Source organism: Melanostigma gelatinosum, assembly GCF_949748355.1.
Source record: "Melanostigma gelatinosum genome assembly, chromosome: 4".
Classification (NCBI taxonomy): Eukaryota; Metazoa; Chordata; class Actinopteri; order Perciformes; family Zoarcidae; genus Melanostigma; species Melanostigma gelatinosum.
In genome coordinates this window covers 15,996,117-16,015,641 of record NC_136637.1, presented here as the reverse complement: position 1 = coordinate 16,015,641, position 19,525 = coordinate 15,996,117, and the positions used below count along the sequence as shown (strand labels likewise).

Sequence of the window (19,525 nt, the reverse complement as noted above, 5' to 3'; positions counted from 1 at the left end):
TGTGAGGGAGGGACATCCCCCCCCCCCCCCCCCCCCCCCCCCCCCCCACACACACACCACACACACACACACAGCCTGGGTACCGGCCGGCCCCTCCAGCAGGGCTACTGCAGCGGAGCTGAAAGAGAGCAGCAGAGGAGAGCAGCGGAGGAGGCGGACGGACAGACGGTCTCCCCTCCGACTCGTGGGATAATACTGTGCCGCATCCCATCGCTTCAACATGCCTTTGGGGAGTAAAAGACTCGCTGTGATTACTGCGCTGGTCGCCTCGCTGCTGCTCGGCTCCTGGGGGACAGGTGGAGAAGGTGAGCGGCTTCCTGCTGTTGAGTGCGTTGTTTTGTTAAAAGGGACCATTAAGACATCACTCGACAATGAGGCGACATCATGTATTTGGCTGCTTGATGAGACTTTAAACTTTATGACAAAACAAGTGCATTAAGAAGATTAAAGTGCTATTCTTCTTTTGTCTCGAAAATTGGTCAAACATGATGAGGACTACTTTTCATGACGCTAGAATGAATTAAAAACAATTGAAATATGTCTGCATATATTGGTCAATCAAGAGAATCCAAACGCTGATAAGTATTCGGCTGTGATTAGGGATTATTTTCATGATTGATTGATCTGCTGATTATTTTCTCCAATAATCAATAGACTTGGCCTAATCTATAAAATGTCCGTTTCCCAAAGTCCAAGATGACGCCTTCAAAAATGTGTCTGATGAGCAGTCCAAAACACCCAAAGATCTTCAGTTAACAATGGTTTGAATCGGAGAAAAGCAGTAAATCTTCACATTGCTGCCACTTTGGTATACTTTTGCTTTATCAAACAGTTACATTTATGTTTAAAGGACTAATTGTTTCCAGCTATAGCCTTTTCCTAAAAAGAAAGTCAAGGAATCTGCCTTCAATGTTTGGTTTTTTTGTAAGCGGTCTTACCTTTTACTTGTGAAGAAGCAATGCTCGTGCTCTTTATTCTGTGAATTTGGCGAATTAAACGGTTTGCTGGGTCTAATCCGACCACCTCGGGTCTTGTTGAAAGGGAGCTCACATCCTCAGGGGATTTACGACCGTCAAGTTTTAAGAAACAGCGAATCCCACAAGTTGTGTTCTTATTTTAGCTTTTCTCCAGCATTTGATGTTTCCTCATGAGAGAAAGGAGAAACTCTGGTTTTTCTGTGGAGATGTGAGGGAGCTGCACAGGATGCTGCTGCCGCTTCTTCGGCTCCAGTTTTACTCAGAACAGGTTTCAGAAAAGATCCTAAAAAGTGTGTTGTTTGGCAAAGGGATGATTTCAGAAGTGAAGTCACTGAAAAAGTTGCTTCTTTAATGGTTGCTTGAGAAACTTAAAGGAATGAGAGCATTTACCCTGCAACAAGTGTGAGAAATAGATGGATCTCTTTTTCCCTGCCGCCCCTGAGTGCATGCTGTTATTTTCCTCTCTAAGGTTTTAATGAATACTTCCAGTCGCTGCATTCTTAAAATAGTAGCCCGCTACAATGTGATGACCTTCCTCCCCACTGTAAGGTTCTACTCTCTTGGAAATACGCTGTAAATAAGGCCATCTGTTAAGGTGACATCCCTGTACGGATTGACAAAAGAAAAGAGGAATATACATTATAGGCATTGTGTTTTTTCAACTGTATTGATTGTTTGGGTAGACAACAGCTATAACGGGGGGAAGAAAGTGGTGTTGTTGGTATGGAATGAAAGTCACCCAAATCCAGATGAAATGGGTATTTGTCTGTAGGCTCAGACACGACAATCTCCAAGAGACGAATAAAAAAAACCTGAAATTGACTATCGCTCCACTGTGGTTCATATATTTTGCAGCACATTGTAACCGCATTCGTCAGAGTCTTTATCATCCACTTAACAACCTGTCTGTATTATGCCTCCTAAGCAATGCACGGGTTTCAGCTCAGTAAAGACCTATCATATCATTCATCCTGCTTTGTACATGAAGGACAGGAGGTTTCTGTCATTGTCACATTCATCATCTTCAGCGATACTCTCTCTCTCTCTTCCCGTTAACATAGTGCATGTCCTTTCCTCTCTGACACTTGCTGTGTAGAGGTGAGAGAGTAAAGGCAACTTCTCCTCAGCTCTTTTTTTCCCAGTGCGTTTCAACTTTTTATGTGTACAAATAACACGATATGAAAAGCCTCCAAAAGTTTTTGAATGTGCACCGTTATTCCCATATTTAAAAAATTGTCTCACTTCTCTCTATGGGTGTGGCGATTCAAAATGGCTATAGACACTATTGATATCTGGTGTTGTTGAATAACGCGTCCTACAAACTTGGCAAAAGAAGAAGTGATAGCTGTTTTGAACATGTTGAAGCCTCCTATCGTAGGGAAAGGGGTCAGAAGCCATGAATCGCTCAAATGGGGATAACGGCAAACATATACACGAAACTTTACATGAGTAACTGAAACATTTAAAGAGATCTTGAGAGAGAGCTTGTAACTCATGGAGAGGATTTTTAGATGTTTAGAGGTTTGATCCGCCGCTCCTGGTTAAGGTTTGGTTAAAGGAGTAGTGTGTATCCATTGGCATGGAATATAATGTTCACTTCTGTGGTTTCAGTATTATCACCTGAATTGTTGTGTTTTTGTTAGATTAGGAAGAGGCTTTCATATCTACATTGGGAGTGGGTCCTCTTCACGTGTTGCGGCATCTTATTTCTACAGAAGCCCAGAACAGACAAATCAAACACTGGCTCTAGAGCAGGAGTGTCAAACTCATCTCCATTCTGGGCCACATCAGCATCACGGTTGTAACTGTAAGACTGTATAACTAACTTCTCCTAACATATTGTTAAATAACTCTCTCTGCATTTGATTATTGTTCATTCAAGTGTAAACATATTGTACATGCAGTTATATAAATGAAAAATGATATTTAAACACATTTCTGTTCTTATAACATAAATCATTTTAATTGAGGGTTAAGAAACCCACATGACTCTATCAAAGATCAAACTATTAAAGAAAATAACAAAGACAAATATCAAACACAAGTTATTACAATAACTTTGTTCAAAGCTGTTTGTGTCACCTCTCTGCATCACTAATGTTCCTCCCTGTCGTCGTCCTGTGCATGGCAGCTACATCCAAGAGCTGCTCACTGAGAGTCAGGTCTGATGAACATGGATAGATGATGTATCCGTGTTGTCTGTGCTTTCATCAACAGTTCATTAGAAACACAAGTACCTGCTCGTCTCTTAGCTAGCTGTGTTGTTAGATTGCTGCTAGTTCATGAACTCGGTCTGCGATGGTGTTTCTTCACAAACTGACATTTGTAAAAGTCTGTATCTGGTCGGAGCTCTGCTCACATCCTTCAGCATGCACTGGGCTGTAGCTGTGTAAATATATTCTGCTGTGATTGCAGTCTGCCTTTTAATTCTTGGACAGTTTGATGTTTTTCTTGGAGGCTAAATTTAGCTCCGTGTTTGGTGTCAAAATGCCGACGTGAATTGTATCCTTCATCACCGACACGCCTCATAACACAGAAGACAGACCCGTTTTCTCCTTGAAGCACAAACATGTATTCGCTTTCCCATCTTTCATTACATTTTCTTCCCTCTGCATCAATTGTTCTCTTCGTGGACATTTTGGGATTATTTGTCGATCTTTTTCAATCGTTGGAAAACTTCTTTTCGGGCTGTTGCCTCTCCTGTCCACCTGTTTTGATAATTTTAATGTCGGTACAGACAACATGCTATCGCATAATTTCAACTTTCTATCTCATAATTTCGACCATGGGATACTTTTATTTTCAAGTCTAACTTTTAATTATTTTTCCAAAAAAAAAATCTTTTTTTAATTTTAATTATTTTTTTGCTGGCGGATTCGCGGGCCACATAAAATGACGTGGCGGGCCGGATTCGGCACGCAGGCCTTGAGTTTGACACATGTGCTCTAGAGGGCCTTTTCACATGTTTACATATCCTGAAGGCCACTGTGGGCTTGGAGGGGTATTCAGTTGGTTACAATCTGACCACTAGATGCCACTAAATCCTTCACAGTGCTCCTTTTTTAAGTTTATGCAACTAGAACTCAAGTTTAAAGGAAACATTTTGTTCATGGTTTAAAAACAAACAGTGATGACAGCTGCACAGCCTCCAGTGTAAATGTGCTTTTGCATGCGCAGCCTTTCGCTCTGACCTCTTTCTAAGTTATGTGTGGCACTATAACAATGTCATACTTCTGCTGCCCTTGCTAGTGAGAAAGAAAATAATTATTTGCATGACTGCAAGAGGTCACTTATATGGAAAACACAAGATGTTTTAGGCATTTGTGCAATGCTGTCATTTTTCCTTTTTCTGGGGGGGATAGTCAACTAAACATCCTCATGCATCATCTTTATCATGAGCATCACTAACAATGCGATAATAATCTGTACCTTCCTCCTCCCCTTACTTCAACTTCTCACATACTTTTCGCCTTCATTTTCTTTCTTTTTGCGATTACCATCGGTACCACTTCACCACAAGCGGCGTACAGGCAACGTTTCTGTTGCATTTTTGTAAAACATTGCAGTAAACACCATTGTGTCCGGTGGAAGCAGCAGGGTGTCATTAGGAGTATATCTCTCAGATGTTCTGAGACCGTATAGGTGTGTTTGATTATTTAACCAGCTGAGGCAGAGGAGGGGAAACAAGTTATTTTCTCAGACTGCTGTAAATGAATCTCATCCAGTCCACCGCCAGACAGAGAGTAGGTTGGTAAAAAATATGCTGCGAGAGGAGTTGATTTAAATTTGGGCCTATAGCTCCCTGTTTCATATGCGAACAGCCCTGTCTCATCAGAATTTATTACTTTTCAATGAGCTGGTGGTGTGCACTGAGAGAACATAAACCTCTGAATGAAATCAATTTGGTGTGTGAATGTGCGAGACATTTTCTCTGCAAAACCCCCGCTGTCCTTTATGCTTCATGAGATGGTGGAGTCTTAGAGAACCACCGTGAGGAAAGAGCAAAGTAAATCGCCCCTTACTTTTCCTCTACCGCATCGTTTATGAAAATGTGTTTCGTCAAGGCGGAGTCATGAAGTTAAGTCAAGGTTACATAAAGGTGCATGGTATGGCGGCTGGTGGTGTGAGCCTGGAGCTTTCAGTCATGACTCTAGATTTATTAATCCAGGGACAAGTAGTTAAGCGATAAAAGTGACAGAGGACTGCACTCCATCCATCTGCTTTTGTGACCTGAGGGATTTTGTGTATGCCCAAGGCCGACTCCCCAGTGGATGTCTGCCTCCCTAAAAACAGACCCATTCATCAAATGGCCCTGTCATTATCTCAGATGACTTGTTATTGGTCCGAGAATCAGCCACATTCTGCTGAGGTCGCTATTCACTGTCACACTTTGAAGCAGGAGGAGCGTAGAAACCGTGGGCGTAGACTATTAGCAAAAACACACCGTGTTAATGATGAGTGACATGTTCTAAAGAAAAGCTACACGATATTTGATTGACAGGTGTGATGAGTGCTTAGCAACAACGTTTTTTTAATCTTTTTTACTTTGCTTAAAGTATGATTTTTAAACCTGCATTCATTTTCAAATTTTCTGGCCACTAGACAGGGTTTACAACAAACACCATGACGTAACACCTGCACATTTGATATGGGTAATGGCAAACAGTTTAATATGATAATGATGTCATCCAAAAATAAATTATAGCAGCTTTAAACTCGTCAATAATTATGATATGTTCTTAAATGTATAAATTGTAGGCTGTATCACGTAAAGAGTCATAAAGAATGATGTTATATGTATTTCAACTTCTTTGGCCTGCTATATTTCTCCCCATCCCCTTTTTCAAGAACAAAGAAAACCTGCCCTGATTATTGTGCTTTGTAGGGGTTATGCAACTGGTTTTATTAAGTTAATTATTAAAGAGACAGCTGTGGAAAGAGCTGAGCCAAAAGCTAAACAGTTGACATTAAACACAGGGAGGGAATTTAAAGGACACTATATTTTTACGAGTGTGATGGGACAGAAAATGAAAGGGAAAAGGAAAAACCAGAGCTGGAGTTTGTAGAAGAAGGAATGAGGAGTGCGCAAAAAAGAGAGCGAAGAAGTGGAGGAGCTTGGTTCAGTGCCCTGCATGGACATTCATTGTAGTTGCCCTCTGTCTTAAAGCCATGCAGTGACACACCCAACTCCTTCTCTCATTTCACCCATCAGTGGGTTTTCTTCCCCCCCCCCCCCCGTGTGTGTGTGTGTGTGTGTGTGTGTGTGTGTGTGTGTGTGTGTGTGTGTGAGATGCCAGATTAATACGCCTGACTCCCCTCATCTCACCTCCACAGAGGCTCAGCTCTATTGTGCAGCAACACAAGTTTCAGCATTGAAATCCTGTTCTTCTGTATCACGATCTTACTTACCTGCCAGCAGGAGAACATTACTGTAGCATGGGTTTTCAATGCAGCAACCTTTTCTTTGAAGGGAATTCTGATGTTATGAAATATATTTCAGTGCTCCATTGTTCATGATCTGTGGAGCAGGACTAAATTCAGAGGAAATGTATCAGCTCCTAAATTCTTTTATGTATTTTCAATGTCAAATGGCCTGTCAGGATGAAAACATTGTGTGTAATATTACAATAATGAGCTTCCACTTATTGAGTAAACCAATAACAAAGCAAAGTACATTGCAGAACATTTTCCTGGACATCATATGCCTCTAAAAAAATACTTCAAAAAGATAAAGCCCTCGAATATACATGTATGTCTCTTAACCACAAACTGCCACAATATGACCCAAGTTGTAATAAGCGGGACTTTTCAAGTATTCTTGTTATGTGTGTGTGTATATATGTATATATGTATATATGTATATATATATATATTAGTATAGCAAGCCTTGTGCTACTTAAAGGGCTTTTCCTGTACAAGAATGTCTCGGCATCCTCCCTCATTGCTATTCCTGTCTCAATCCATTAAACAGCAAATTGACATCAGATTAACTATCAATACAGTTAATAATTTCTTAACCTGCTGCTTTGACCTTCTTCCATCTGATTCAATGACGGCCGTTATATTTGTTGGAGTGGCACAGTGGGAGCGGGCCGTGTGAGTTCCTCTTGAAATACAGTAAGTAGTAATTATAACCATCAGGACTCTTATTCATGTCCTGATTCTTTTCTGACCCCCCACTCTTTGTGGAAAAAGGAATATTGAATGGATGAACGTGTTTTTGTGTGGAAGTTCTAATTTACTTTACTTCTTGCTGTGTATTTTTATTCAGCTGCTAAAATACGTCCTCTGTTGTAACCACAATACATTTCACATGTTTAAAGATGAAGCAGGAACAAGTTATTTTTATTTGTAGGTTTACAAAATGAAATTTGAAGCAGCTGCTTAATTCAAGCTTAAGAAGTATTTGCTCACATTAGGAGACTGTCCTCCCAAGAAAAATGGCAGCATCAGTTGTTTCAGCCCGTGCCCCCAAACATTTTTTTACTTTCAAGTGACAAACCCCTCTAGCTGCCGTACGGAGTAAGACTCTGTTGCAAATGTGGAGTGGCATGACTTTGTTTTGGAGCCACACAGTACGAAGAGGGAGGATGCCGGGGTGGATGGATGAGTCAAAAAAACCATCAAAACAACAAAAGCACTGCGGACCATCTCCTGTTTCCCACCAAAAGTCAATAACAAAAGTCCCCCAACCTTAATAAAATAATCTTTATAACTCAAGCCGTGCGTCTGTGTCATTCTGTTGGAATTTAATGACATATATTTCAAAATCTTTGCAGTTTAAGGCTTAAGGCATGCACAAACTTTTTGTTTCTTTCAGAAAAGAAGGCAACGCTTTGCTTAATTATTCAAAACAATTGTATTCAGTGCTGGAGGCAAAAGAGAAGCATTATTATTTGCAGCCTTTTTTTTGTCAATAAAATGACTTAATGAGAAAAGGAAAAAATAAAAAAATGTCCTTGTTCCTATTTTAAAATTCAAATATGATCCATTAATGAAAGTCTCATCACATCTCCCCTGGGTCCATTAGTAGAAGTGATGTAACTTGTAGCAATTCTACCAAATCTTCATAAGACTGACATATTTCATTGTCAATGGTTTTTTAATCATCCTTCTTATTACTGATGTGTTTTGTCTACATTTTTTGTTTGTCTCAGCAATATGTGTGCTAATGTGTTAAACCTCAAGACTCCTGATACATTTTTTAATTGCTACTTTGTTGCAGTGCAGATGTCTTTTGATCATTTCACTCTGCTGATTAGGTCTGCCTCCCATGGAGCCACATCATAATGCAGTAAGCACAGAAGAAATAACTTACAGGGAAAAAGTAGATTATGTTCCAGTGAGCAGTTTATCTACAAGTGTGTTGTATATGTATTGTGATTTTCTAACAAGGGAGGTCTAAGATGGTGAGAGTTGAATGAGTCGAATTACGGGAGGTCTAGTGTGTTAGCCACCAACAGACAGATGAAGGGCTGGAAATGAGGAACAACCGTTTCTCTGGTTGTTATCAGTCCGGCAGCGGAGCCTCTCGTTTAAGCTGTCAGGCTCCAGTCTGCAGGATTCATATCAGTCTCACCCCAACTGTACGCTTTACCACGCTCACTATTAGTCCGACTTACACAATTCTGGATGACTCAACAAAATGCTTTTAAGTGACACAAACCCAGTTTGTGAAAGTCACAAACTGGGTTACTAAGTAAAGTTGATTTAGTTATAAAGGCTTTAGGAAATCCACTATCAATCACAGCTGGCCTGTAGTATGAAGTTGGCATGAACTTCGAGTAGCAGTTACCTTGAAACAAGACTTCTACATTCATGCTCGCTGCTCAGTTATACTACAACGCTCATTGTAAAGCAATCAAACTGTTGGCTGGATAGAAGTTGAGGTGTTTGTCTGTGTCTGTGAGTGTGGTATCAAGCTGATGTTCGCATTTAGCTCCAAGTAACTCTGTGGCTAAGTATAACCTCATGTGTGGAGCTGCTGAATGTAGACTTGTGACAAAGTCATTAGGCAGTGTGACAGAAAGAAACCCAAACTGAATACAGTTTCACAGAGGACAATGCAGAGATTTCTTTCTCATTGTCAGAAGGATGTCATCTTGAGTAGAGATTTTGACTTTTAATGTATCTATCAATCCTCTTATTCTTCCTGATCCTGTCCGTCGCCCTCCTTTTTTTTCTAGATACACATTTGACTAGACAGCATGTATACTTTCTGAGTGTGTGTGTGTATTTTCCTGTTTTGACTATTTTTAGTTTGTCTGTCACGATGTCAAACAACCAGACAAAAAGAAACGGTCTAAAAATAAGCTCCTCTTGATTTATGTCCGTTATTGTGTAGACGGCATAAACTGAAGTTTAATTCCAAGTTCGAAAGGGTATGTTTTCTGATTCAGGTAGTAAATGTGAGTTTCGATTTTATTGTGAGAAATGTATTTATTTTAGTGTTGCCTCTAAGTTAGAAGAGTTGCTCTGTGTTGGCGGAGGTTTATGCTCTCGTGTGCCTTTTTAGTTCCCGGCATTGTTTCTTCAGTCACGCAGTATATCATGCAGATGCACCTTTGTCTACTGGCACCTCCTTGTTAAATTAAAAGGTGGAAAGTATGTTAACAAACAAGCACAGCTGTTTTCCACTTGATGATTGCTGTTACATCCTGCTCACTCTGATCAACAAGTCGATACTGACTGTCTGGGACACTTACACTGCTCTGAACTGTCTTACCTTTAGTTTGTTGAAGTGATGGATGGTACCCATCAGTATTCAGCTTCTCTGGATCTGCTGTTGTCTCTCTCGGCACTCAGTTATTTCACTAGAATGGTAAACTGGAGGTGGATGGCCTTTCTGTCTCTGCTTTTATCTCTCTCTCTCCCTCTCGCTCTCTCTTTCCTGTAATCTTGTGCCTCAAGCACAAAGCACACCAGCCACATCCCAGTATTGAGTACAGTGACTGGGATGTGCTGATCCACAGAGCAAATGTAATAAAAGCGTTGATACCCATTGGATATACTGGACAATAGACCAGTGTTTGAACTTGCATAACTTGCAGAAAACTGATGTGAAACTTGAACTCCTGGGTATGGTTCCAGAAATAAGACCCGATTGGAAAATCACGACATTTGTAATGACGCAAATGCCATCCATTTGTCCAAAGAGGCATCATAAATAACACTCATTTATATCGTGATTTATTTAGTATTTTTATATTTAGTGGTCTTTAACAAATACCATTTCCCACAAGCCAAGTTAAACCAGTTACTGGCGAACTTGAGGCCATTTGAGAGGTTACAAAACTGGACCATTTCCTAGACCAGACGTAGCATCAGGTTTAAAAAAATAAGATCTCAAAAGCAAAGAAAAAAGACAAGACACCTCGGCTTCTTCTAACCAGCTCTTCTTGCCGAGGTCATGCTCTCATGACACATTATCCTACTGAGGTTTGACAGCTCTCATTTCACCTCTCTACACAAAGTCTATTGTATTTTGCAGTCGTTGCTCCTCTATAATCCACAGCTTGCGTCTGTCAGGCCTGGCTAGATGGAGGTAAAGAAACCGCAGCCAAGTTATGAAAGGTGTTGGGATCTACCAACATCTATACAGGTTTTCTTCAGTAGTTTGCTTGGAAACATGTTACTGTTTTACATCTGGCAACTGAGGAAACTGAATTTCACATGTTTGGCACATAAATGCCAATTACAAGCACATCTGGGGTAAGCAGAGGAGGGTTTGGAGCGGTGCTATTGAGAGATGATAGTTCAAAGCAAATCTTCCAATATATTATTGTGCACTACCATTTATATATATATATATATATATATATATATATATATATAGTATTCAGCTTCTCTGGATCTGCTGTTGTCTCTCTCGGCACTCAGTTATTTCACTAGAATGGTAAACTGGAGGTGGATGGCCTTTCTGTCTCTGCTTTTATCTCTCTCTCTCCCTCTCGCTCTCTCTTTCCTGTAATCTTGTGCCTCAAGCACAAAGCACACCAGCTACATCCCAGTATTGAGTACAGTGACTGGGATGTGCCTGCAGAGAGGAGACGGGTTCCACTGGGTAGACTTGGGTGGATAGTCAAAACTGTCAACAGTCTGTGGTTTCTAGTCTCAGGCAGTGAAACTCTCTCTGTGCTTGAAATGAAGTCCAATATTGTTGACAAAGTAATCTCAGCTGAAGCCTTGTTGTCAGAGGAGGGAGACGGGACCTGACACTTCTGAATGGATTATGAATAATTTGAACTGTCTCTCTACTCAGCATGATTTTGTCCGATGCAGAACAACAGTCCTCAACGTGGTTTCTTTCTGAAGGACATTTCAGTGCGGTAGATACTGGATGACAGAGATCTTCCACTGGAAAGGTGGCCTCCTACTTTCCATTGAGAAGTGGCTCTTACAGCAATAAAGTACAGCAACAAAGGCATATCAATTGATAATCAGAATATTAACGATACCACTCGAAAGCATACTCGATACTGTACAGAGATTCTGTTTTATGATATTTAACATCGGCACACTTGTAGCCTTCATTTTGATATTTCTTGTTTGAGACTGTTGTCATGGCGTTATTCGTCGGTGCATCAGCATAACATGTACACACGTCATATACTTACTGTTCATGGGTCATTTATTCAGAGTCAACTGAACCCTACCCTTAACATTTTTAAACATCGAAGTGTAGGAGGCATGAAAAGGTCTCCACTGACTACCGCTGAAACAAAGTTGTCTTATTCATGTCCCTGCTTTGTGTGACCCCATTATCTGTCCCAACCTACAATTATCTGTTAAGGACACTCAAGAGAGCCTCAAGTTTAACCTTTCCATTAGAAGACAACTTCCTCACTTCCTTCAGTCTGCTTTTCACCATCGTTATATTGAAATAACTTACTGTAACGTATCGCTCCATGGGTTCAATGAAACGATCCGTGATTCTAAACTGTCTTTTCTGCTTTGTGATTGGTTAACAGAGGTATGTGACAGCCCACTGGTTGCCAATCTGTCGCCGTCATCATTCAGAAGCTCCTCCCAGCTAACCAGCAGTCATGGGCCGGTCTTTGCTAAGGTCAACAGGAGAGAAGGTGAGGAATCATTCATTGCTCTGTTCATTGTCAATCTTAAATATTTTACCACCCATAGTGGTGGCACATTTCAAGATGGCTTTAGTGTCATGATAAATCACTGCACTGATCCATTCATTGGCAATGATTCATACTTTAATTGTTGCTGGACTGTGTGTCAGTTTTTCACATTTAAAGCATCACTAGAAAGCTTTAGACAAAGGACATGGACTTTATTACCCAGAATCCATTGCTCACGCTGAATCTAATATATCTGGAAAATTCAGTCACATGACAGAACCTTCATCTATACCCTTTTCAGCTGTGACCTTTTTCCGTTTGATCACAGTTGTGTTTCTAAGCATGAACAATGAGGGGTTTGGGGGTGCCGGCTGTTCATAAAATGTCTAGCCTTGTGCAGCTCTAAACTTTACGCATTCACTCAGTTGTTGACATCAACTGTCAAGAAGCACCTTCGGGCCACTGAAATGTTGGGAACAGATGTAGAAATGGCAAAGTCCATCTACTGAAATGTGAACAGTTCTGTTCTGCTGGCTGCAGTGATGCATTTCTCCCTCAGTGCAGGAGGCAGTCTTTACCTCTTCACGCATCACAAACATTAAATTAGTCATTTAATCAAAGCTAACACAGGACCTTCCCTCAGGAGTATAGTGTTCCACGTCACATGTGAAACCAAAAGTAGTGTGCTTATTGTAACCAATAACACAATCTTTTACGAAACCCAACGAAGTAGTTTTGTTGCCGAAACGTAAATGTAAATCATGGCTGGCTTTGGAGCGTTTGGGAGGAAATGTTTTGTATTTCTACAGTGCTCAGTTGCCGACTGAAGTGCCAGAGTAGAACATCTGTTAAGAGAAATTTGATCAACTTGAAGACAAATTGAAGATAAGTCAGCCAAATTTAATTGTGAAGGCTGCACACAGTTTCTTTCCCGTGAACACATTCCAACACATTGCAGGAAATTGATATGACAGTGAAAATGTTGTGCTCATTTCTTGGGTCTGTAGGCACCGCTGGAACATAAAGCCAATCATACAGTTGGACCCGTTCCAGCAGCCTGCAGCACGGCTTCACAAATACCTTTTCTCATATTTGTGTTCATGTATTGTGCATTTTTAATGGCATTTCACCAAGTTAAAACAAATCGCTGACATTTACAATAACTTTGCTTTATATTACATTTTCAAACGTATCAAAACAGAAGCAAACAGCAAGAAATATTAAAAACACCATCTTGAAAACGTGAGCCGCTGCGGTTGCATGACAACTCAACTTGTCATAGTGACACAACGTGCTTTCCAGCTCAGTAGTTTTTCAGGAGCTGAGTAGTGAGAATAATAGTGACCGTCAGAGCAAGCGATGTAAAGATTCGACACGGTAAACAGACCTGACTACAAAACTAAAGTCAGACTGAACACTACTTGACTAACGACTCAAAGGACAGGTTTTGGCTGTTTGTAGAGGACCAATATCCATCATTATCCAATAGAAAATTCACTGTGGTATTCCACGTTTACCAATATCATAATATATGTGTGATGTGGCTCCCACATCTCTGGTATATATGAAAACAATGACAAGTTGGTGGAGTCAGACCGGCTGGTTTTCATGTTCATTGTTTATTTTCAAGATATACAATGCAGTGTTTCCTGAAAATCAATGTGTACAATGTATAGTGTTGCCTGTATTTTCTGTTTTTGCTGCACGTTCGGTATGTTCCTGGGTTTCAGCCTAAGGGCACGGAGTGTGTAGCCCCCATGCATGCCCAAGCATGCATACAGCCAACAAAATGGTGTACACGGCACTGAAAAAACGCACCCTCACTATAAAACTTGAGTGAATCAGGGGTTGGCTGTCACTCTTGCTGCAGGCGGTACACTGGGCTGGCAACCACGGTCAGGGGATTTGCTCTTCTGGTGTCATTGAGCGGGGAAAACACGGGCTAACTTTTAATGTCCAGTTTACAAAACCGGAAGCGACAATTAAAGTATAATATGCCTGTAGGTCAAATATGTATTTGTAAATCTGCAGAGCACCTGTTGGCTTTTATTTAGAGCGAGAATACTTAAATACTTAATTTATACGATATAACGAAAATTGTTAGGCATCTGCATAGCTGCTATAGGCTATTGGGTTTTTAGGTGGCTTGGGGAGCCATGACATGGAGACAATATCTACAATAATTGTCAAATATCTAGCTCTCTGGAGAAAATTGCATTCTCCTATTTTGCGTCAGATTTTCTCAGATTGCAAATTTCTCTGGAGTCAGCATCAGTGACCCTTGTTCACCTGGTATTCGCCAGGAGAAGCCTCTCAGTGCTGAATGAGTGCAAACCTGAAGAAAGTAGCCAGTGAAGTGTCTCGTCCATCACAAAGTAGTGATAACAAACTCAAAAAATTCTTGATCAGGAGCCACATGGCCAGCTGGGATATAGAGGACACCAAACACCCACATGCCTCCTCGGCCCTCGCTGCTGCCAGTTAGTCCCATCTTGGCTGATCACCCATACAGGGGCTGGCATTGACAGGAATGTTCACATATGGCAGCCATTTAATCCCATCACGGTGATGCCTCCACTTCCCGTGTTGCGCCCTACTATGGCTGGACACTGAATGGGGCCAACAGCAACGGGAGGAAACAACAGTCCTGCACTGACATTTAATCTTACTACTCCCAGGTGCATAACAATGTGCAAAGTGGACAATTGGCATGTCATGAAGTTGGGGAGAAGCCAGAGATGGGAGCTTTGACACAGAGCTCGGCATTGGTTGCTCTAACAGACTGCTCTGGGTTAGAGGCCAGGGAGGCCCAAGCACAAACCTGATGGTCTCAGCAACAGACTTCACTATGCTCTGGATGTTTTATTTGTCAACAACAAGTGACAAATATTGTTTACGTAAACCCCGCTGCTGGAGAGGAGTAAGACTAGCTTAAATTGAGCAACTCTTTACTCCAATAAAACCTCACTTTCAATCAAAAGCATCTAAATTGAACAGCTCTGCTGACCCATGTGTGTTCAGTCTGCACTCTGAGCCACCAAGCCTATACAAGCAGATGAATGATTCACCAGTATTTTCACCAGAGTTTATGAGGCGGAACATCTGAGTGTTGAGGATATTATTTGGTATCTATAATCAAGAAATAGAAAAATCACATTAACTGATGTTGATGCTTCGACATCCCGTCAAAAAGAGCAGAAAAAGCACACCATGCACTGGATGTCAGTTTGACCAGTCAGCTCCACTATTACTGTGTAACTGTGCCGTTCCTTAAAATAAATAATATAATGAGGCCAGTCATGTTAAAAGTCTCCTTTGCAATGGCAACTTGGTTTTCCACAGACACAAAGGCCAATAGAAAAGCAGCAAGTGCTCTTTATACAAGCTGATCAGCGCAAACCTCCAGTATTTGGTCCTCAATAGCAGCATGGAGTCGTGTTTTATCTCCAGCTAGGCAAGCAGCAGTGGTAGGTATGAGTTGGGGGGGAAAGTTATCATTTTGTCAATAAGCAAAATTAAGCTGGAGATGTGTGTTGCAATGGAAGTATTCATAGTGCTGCAGTCTGCCAGTCCCCACACTTTGACTTGCGTCCCGGTGGCAGCTTGCTCTGTGCCAACAAATTTGAAGTGTTTGTGATTCGCCTGATGATCTATGATCCAACTGAGTCAAACAATCAAATCTGTCTTGTTGCTGTTATGGAGCTGGAGAAAAGGTTTTGATGGGCATTCCCCACAGGGTGGATGAGGCATAGCCTAATTGGCTGCATGCTTATGTGCAAATATCAGCAGAGATGAGCAGCTGAACTCTGCAATGACTCTGACGTCAAGTCGGGACCATAATAATCTGTCAACTGGATGTGAATTTGTCTTTTAAAAGGCACAAGTTGAACTCTCCCTCTCTGTTTGCCCCCCATTTTGCTGCTCAAGTGTTCCCATCTCTCCAAAACCTTTTCCCTTTTCCTTCTGCTTTCCTCCTCTCACCTCTCCCCTGCTTTCGGTATAACCTTCTCTCTTTCTTTTTATCATCATTGTAATTTCTCCCTTGTCTACCATGTCCTGCCACTCTCTTGTCAATCTCCTTGGCGAGCATGGTCTGCTGTAATTGTTGCTTTAACAGCCACGAAAACATTGAGATAACTTCATTCCATCTTATAGCCAAATGTTAATGACAGCATTTAACATTCATAGGCAAATGTTAATGGCGGTATTTAACATCTAAACTGTCTAGTTTTTTTTTTCCAGTGGGCCATATTGATAATTGCACATTAGAACCACCGTAATTCCGCTGAAATAGGCCTGGAACACTTCATCAACCAGCAATCATTTTCTGGACGTGCTAATTTAGATTTAAAAAGGGAATTCAAATGTTAGCAGGGGGATGTAGGTTGAAATTAACTTTGTGGGGGAACGGTAGAATGAGGTATTGATCTTTGTTTGATGTTAATGCACCACCTGGTGCCTGCTTAAGCACTTTATCTCTGAAAGGCTCTTAAGCACTTTATCTGGTTAAATACCACAGCTCCTCTGCTCAAATCCTCTTAATCTGAGGTAGTCACTCTCCCCAATGAATTTAATTATATCGATAAATATTGCCTGATTCCTTGACAAAATGCTGCTAAAAGCCTCTCACCTTTTATCTATTGCTTCTACATCCCTCACTCATTTTATATCATACACTGTATTTTTGAGCCAGTTTAATGCCAGAGAAGCAGATGTAATAAGGTATCACGCTTTACCTTTTTTAATTATTTTCCAAGTAAACATGAATCACATTTGAAAAAGATCATATGGGTCTTTTTTATGATTGAAAAACACTATGGATACCACTGCCACCTGCAAACTTCATTGATTTGTTCTCCTGTTAGCCAGAGTCCCATTACGTAGCAATCCTGTTACTTCATTTTCAACCGACCACATTTTTTAAAAATTCCCCAAAGCCAGCATCTCCAGAGCCTGGTCCCAATTTTACTCTCCTGCAAGACTCCTAAAACTGGTTTCACTGCGTCACTCTACCTGTTTTCAAGGTCTTTATAATTGACACTCGCACACATGCTCCAGTGGCATGCTGTGTTTGAAATCTAATTTTTTTATAAATAGCACATCTGCTCCTCCTAGTGAAGTCATTCCCCCGACGAAGCATTTTGTCAGCCTCTATTTCCCAGTCGACACCAACACAGTGGAGATTGCAATTAGAACAGAACGGATAGAAATACTGTGCCTGGTGTTGTGTTTTTTTACCGTCTTATCAAGAGAGACGAGGGCTGAATTACATCTCTCCTTGTGGAGATGGCTCTGTCTAACACCAGGAGGGACTAGCTGAACGTGTGGTGTTACAGAAGCTGATCACTTGAAGGGTCTCCCTGTGGTCCAGTCTCCCTTATTTACAGAGCAGACTGTGATTATAAAGAACAGGATTGGTTTGCTACAACTAGTCCTAAATCCATCAAGAGGTTTGTGTGTAAAGTCCTGCCTACCTTCTTAATAATACCAGCCAGTTGTAGGTGAACCAAAAGAGTTGTTCATGAGGGAGTTCAGTGGCAGGTGACCGGTCTTCTTCTCACTATAAACAGTCACACCTGGTATTACATGTAGATGTAAATATTAACAACTAATCTCCAGGTACAAACTAGTTTGTGGTGCATTCTGTTTTGATGTAGTACGCTACTGCGTAAATCTCCATTTGCAGGACAAGTAACGGCTGGTGCAACCGCCTCCAGTATTGGGTTGCACCAGCGATTCATAAATCCATTACAAAAATGTTATCAAATTGTTAGTAGTAACTACAAGTTTCAAACGAGTAATTAATAAAATCGGGTTGCACAATTTAAAAGGATTAAAATACAATTTAACAAATGTCTAAAACTCTAGTCATGTGTAAATCGAGAAATGTGTTTCAGTTTGCGGTTAAGAATGAGTGGGGAATTATCTGATTATGCGAACCTAACAAAACGCTGTTGGGTAACTTGTAGCCCATAAAGAGCCGGTGCAACCAGCAGAAGTTAGATGAGCTCTTAGTCTGATTTGGGCTTTGTGGCTCAGAGCATCATGTTGAAAATAGAAGCTTTTTACAGGGAATGCAATGCTTGAATGCATTGAGCTGAGAAGTTAAAGATACTCAACCCTCACTGAAGAACAAACCGAGAAAGCCTATGCAGAATAACTCTGGTATTTCCTTGTGTGCTTTATTTTACAGCATCTCTGCAGATGGGTTGAGATAGAGGATTTCCAGTCTTTTTTTAACATAGTTTATAGAGTGACAGATTGATGTTGATTCCCTAATATCTGCTCCACATTTAAAATAATCCCACTGGGTTTCCCCAGTTGATGCAGATTCCTAATTTGATTCAAAGGGATATTTGTTACTGAGATGGTGCGCTAATCTAGAGAAAATCAAAGATTGTGGTTTGTGATGGGCACAGACTGGCTACTGTGGGATCTGAACTTGTTCTCTCTAAGTATGTATTTAATGTCCCCCCCTTACCGCCATAAGAAACTCATAATCCAGCCCTGACACACATCCTTGTCCTAAAACTGTGCCAAAAGGAAGCATCCAAAATAACATTCCCTTTGATGCTTTCATTCTAGCCCAAATAAATCCATGTGTGATTTGCAGTAATGACACAGATTTACTTATTTGGAGGAATGCACTTATTTTTTGAGACTTGCTTTGGACTTGTTGGAAAACTTAAGTAAATGACAAAGGGGACACCAAAATCCTCCATGTTTATCCTTGCTAGATTAGCACAGGATTGACCTTTTTAGTAGTGAAAATGAAAACATGGAAATAAATGAAACATTCTGCACTCAATACTGCAATTTAGCTATGTTTATTTTAAAATCCGTTTCTGTTGAGCAGAGCGCCAATGCAATGTTCCCGACCTGTGTTTAACCTAAATTACCTTTCTTAATGGAGAAAAAAAGCTTTGGCGTCATTACAGACAGGAAAGAGAAAACAAGGAGGTTTACTGGATCAGAGCAGACAGGTGTACATGACAGACACTGTTGTATTGGTGATCAAACAGGTGATGTGTGACTAACATGGTGGATTTAGTGACTGGTGTTTCCTCACAGGTTTGAGTACACTGTACACATCTGTATACTCTGCTCTTCTTCATTTTAGACACTTTCTATTTTCCTCTCCAGTTCCTCTTGAGGTATCTACCTCTCTCTTCATTTCTCGCCATCTCCCCCTCTTTCCATTTCCTTCTCTGCAATCCTGTAGATGCCAGTTAATTTCTCTCTCTCTCTCTCTCTCTCTCTCTCTCTCTCTCTCTCTCTCTCTCTCTCTCTCTCTCTCTCGCTCTCTCTCTCTGCCCTTCACTTCTTTTCTCTCCAATCCAGCTGTAATGGGTAAAGGTCAGTGTGTCTGCTCTCTCCTCTTGTGCTGTCAGTGTTCATGTCTGTTGCTGTGGTACTTATTAGCTCTGGCCTTTAGCTGCTGCCCTAATGAGCAGTCGGCACTGCACT

General features: G+C 41.0%; 1 protein-coding gene across 1 annotated transcript in view; it reads left to right on the top strand.

Annotated features, from left to right (window-relative positions):
- Window positions 1-220: 220 nt before the first annotated feature.
- Window positions 221-19,525, top strand: part of LOC306776164 (contactin-associated protein-like 4) — a gene marked incomplete at both ends in the record, with an annotated part of 77,861 nt that continues 58,556 nt past the window's right edge. Inside the window, 2 exons of the mRNA XM_079266772.1 lie at window positions 221-305; window positions 11,948-12,058. Coding sequence (XP_079122898.1) covers window positions 221-305; window positions 11,948-12,058 — 196 coding nt within the window. The remainder of the gene's footprint in view (window positions 306-11,947; window positions 12,059-19,525) is intronic.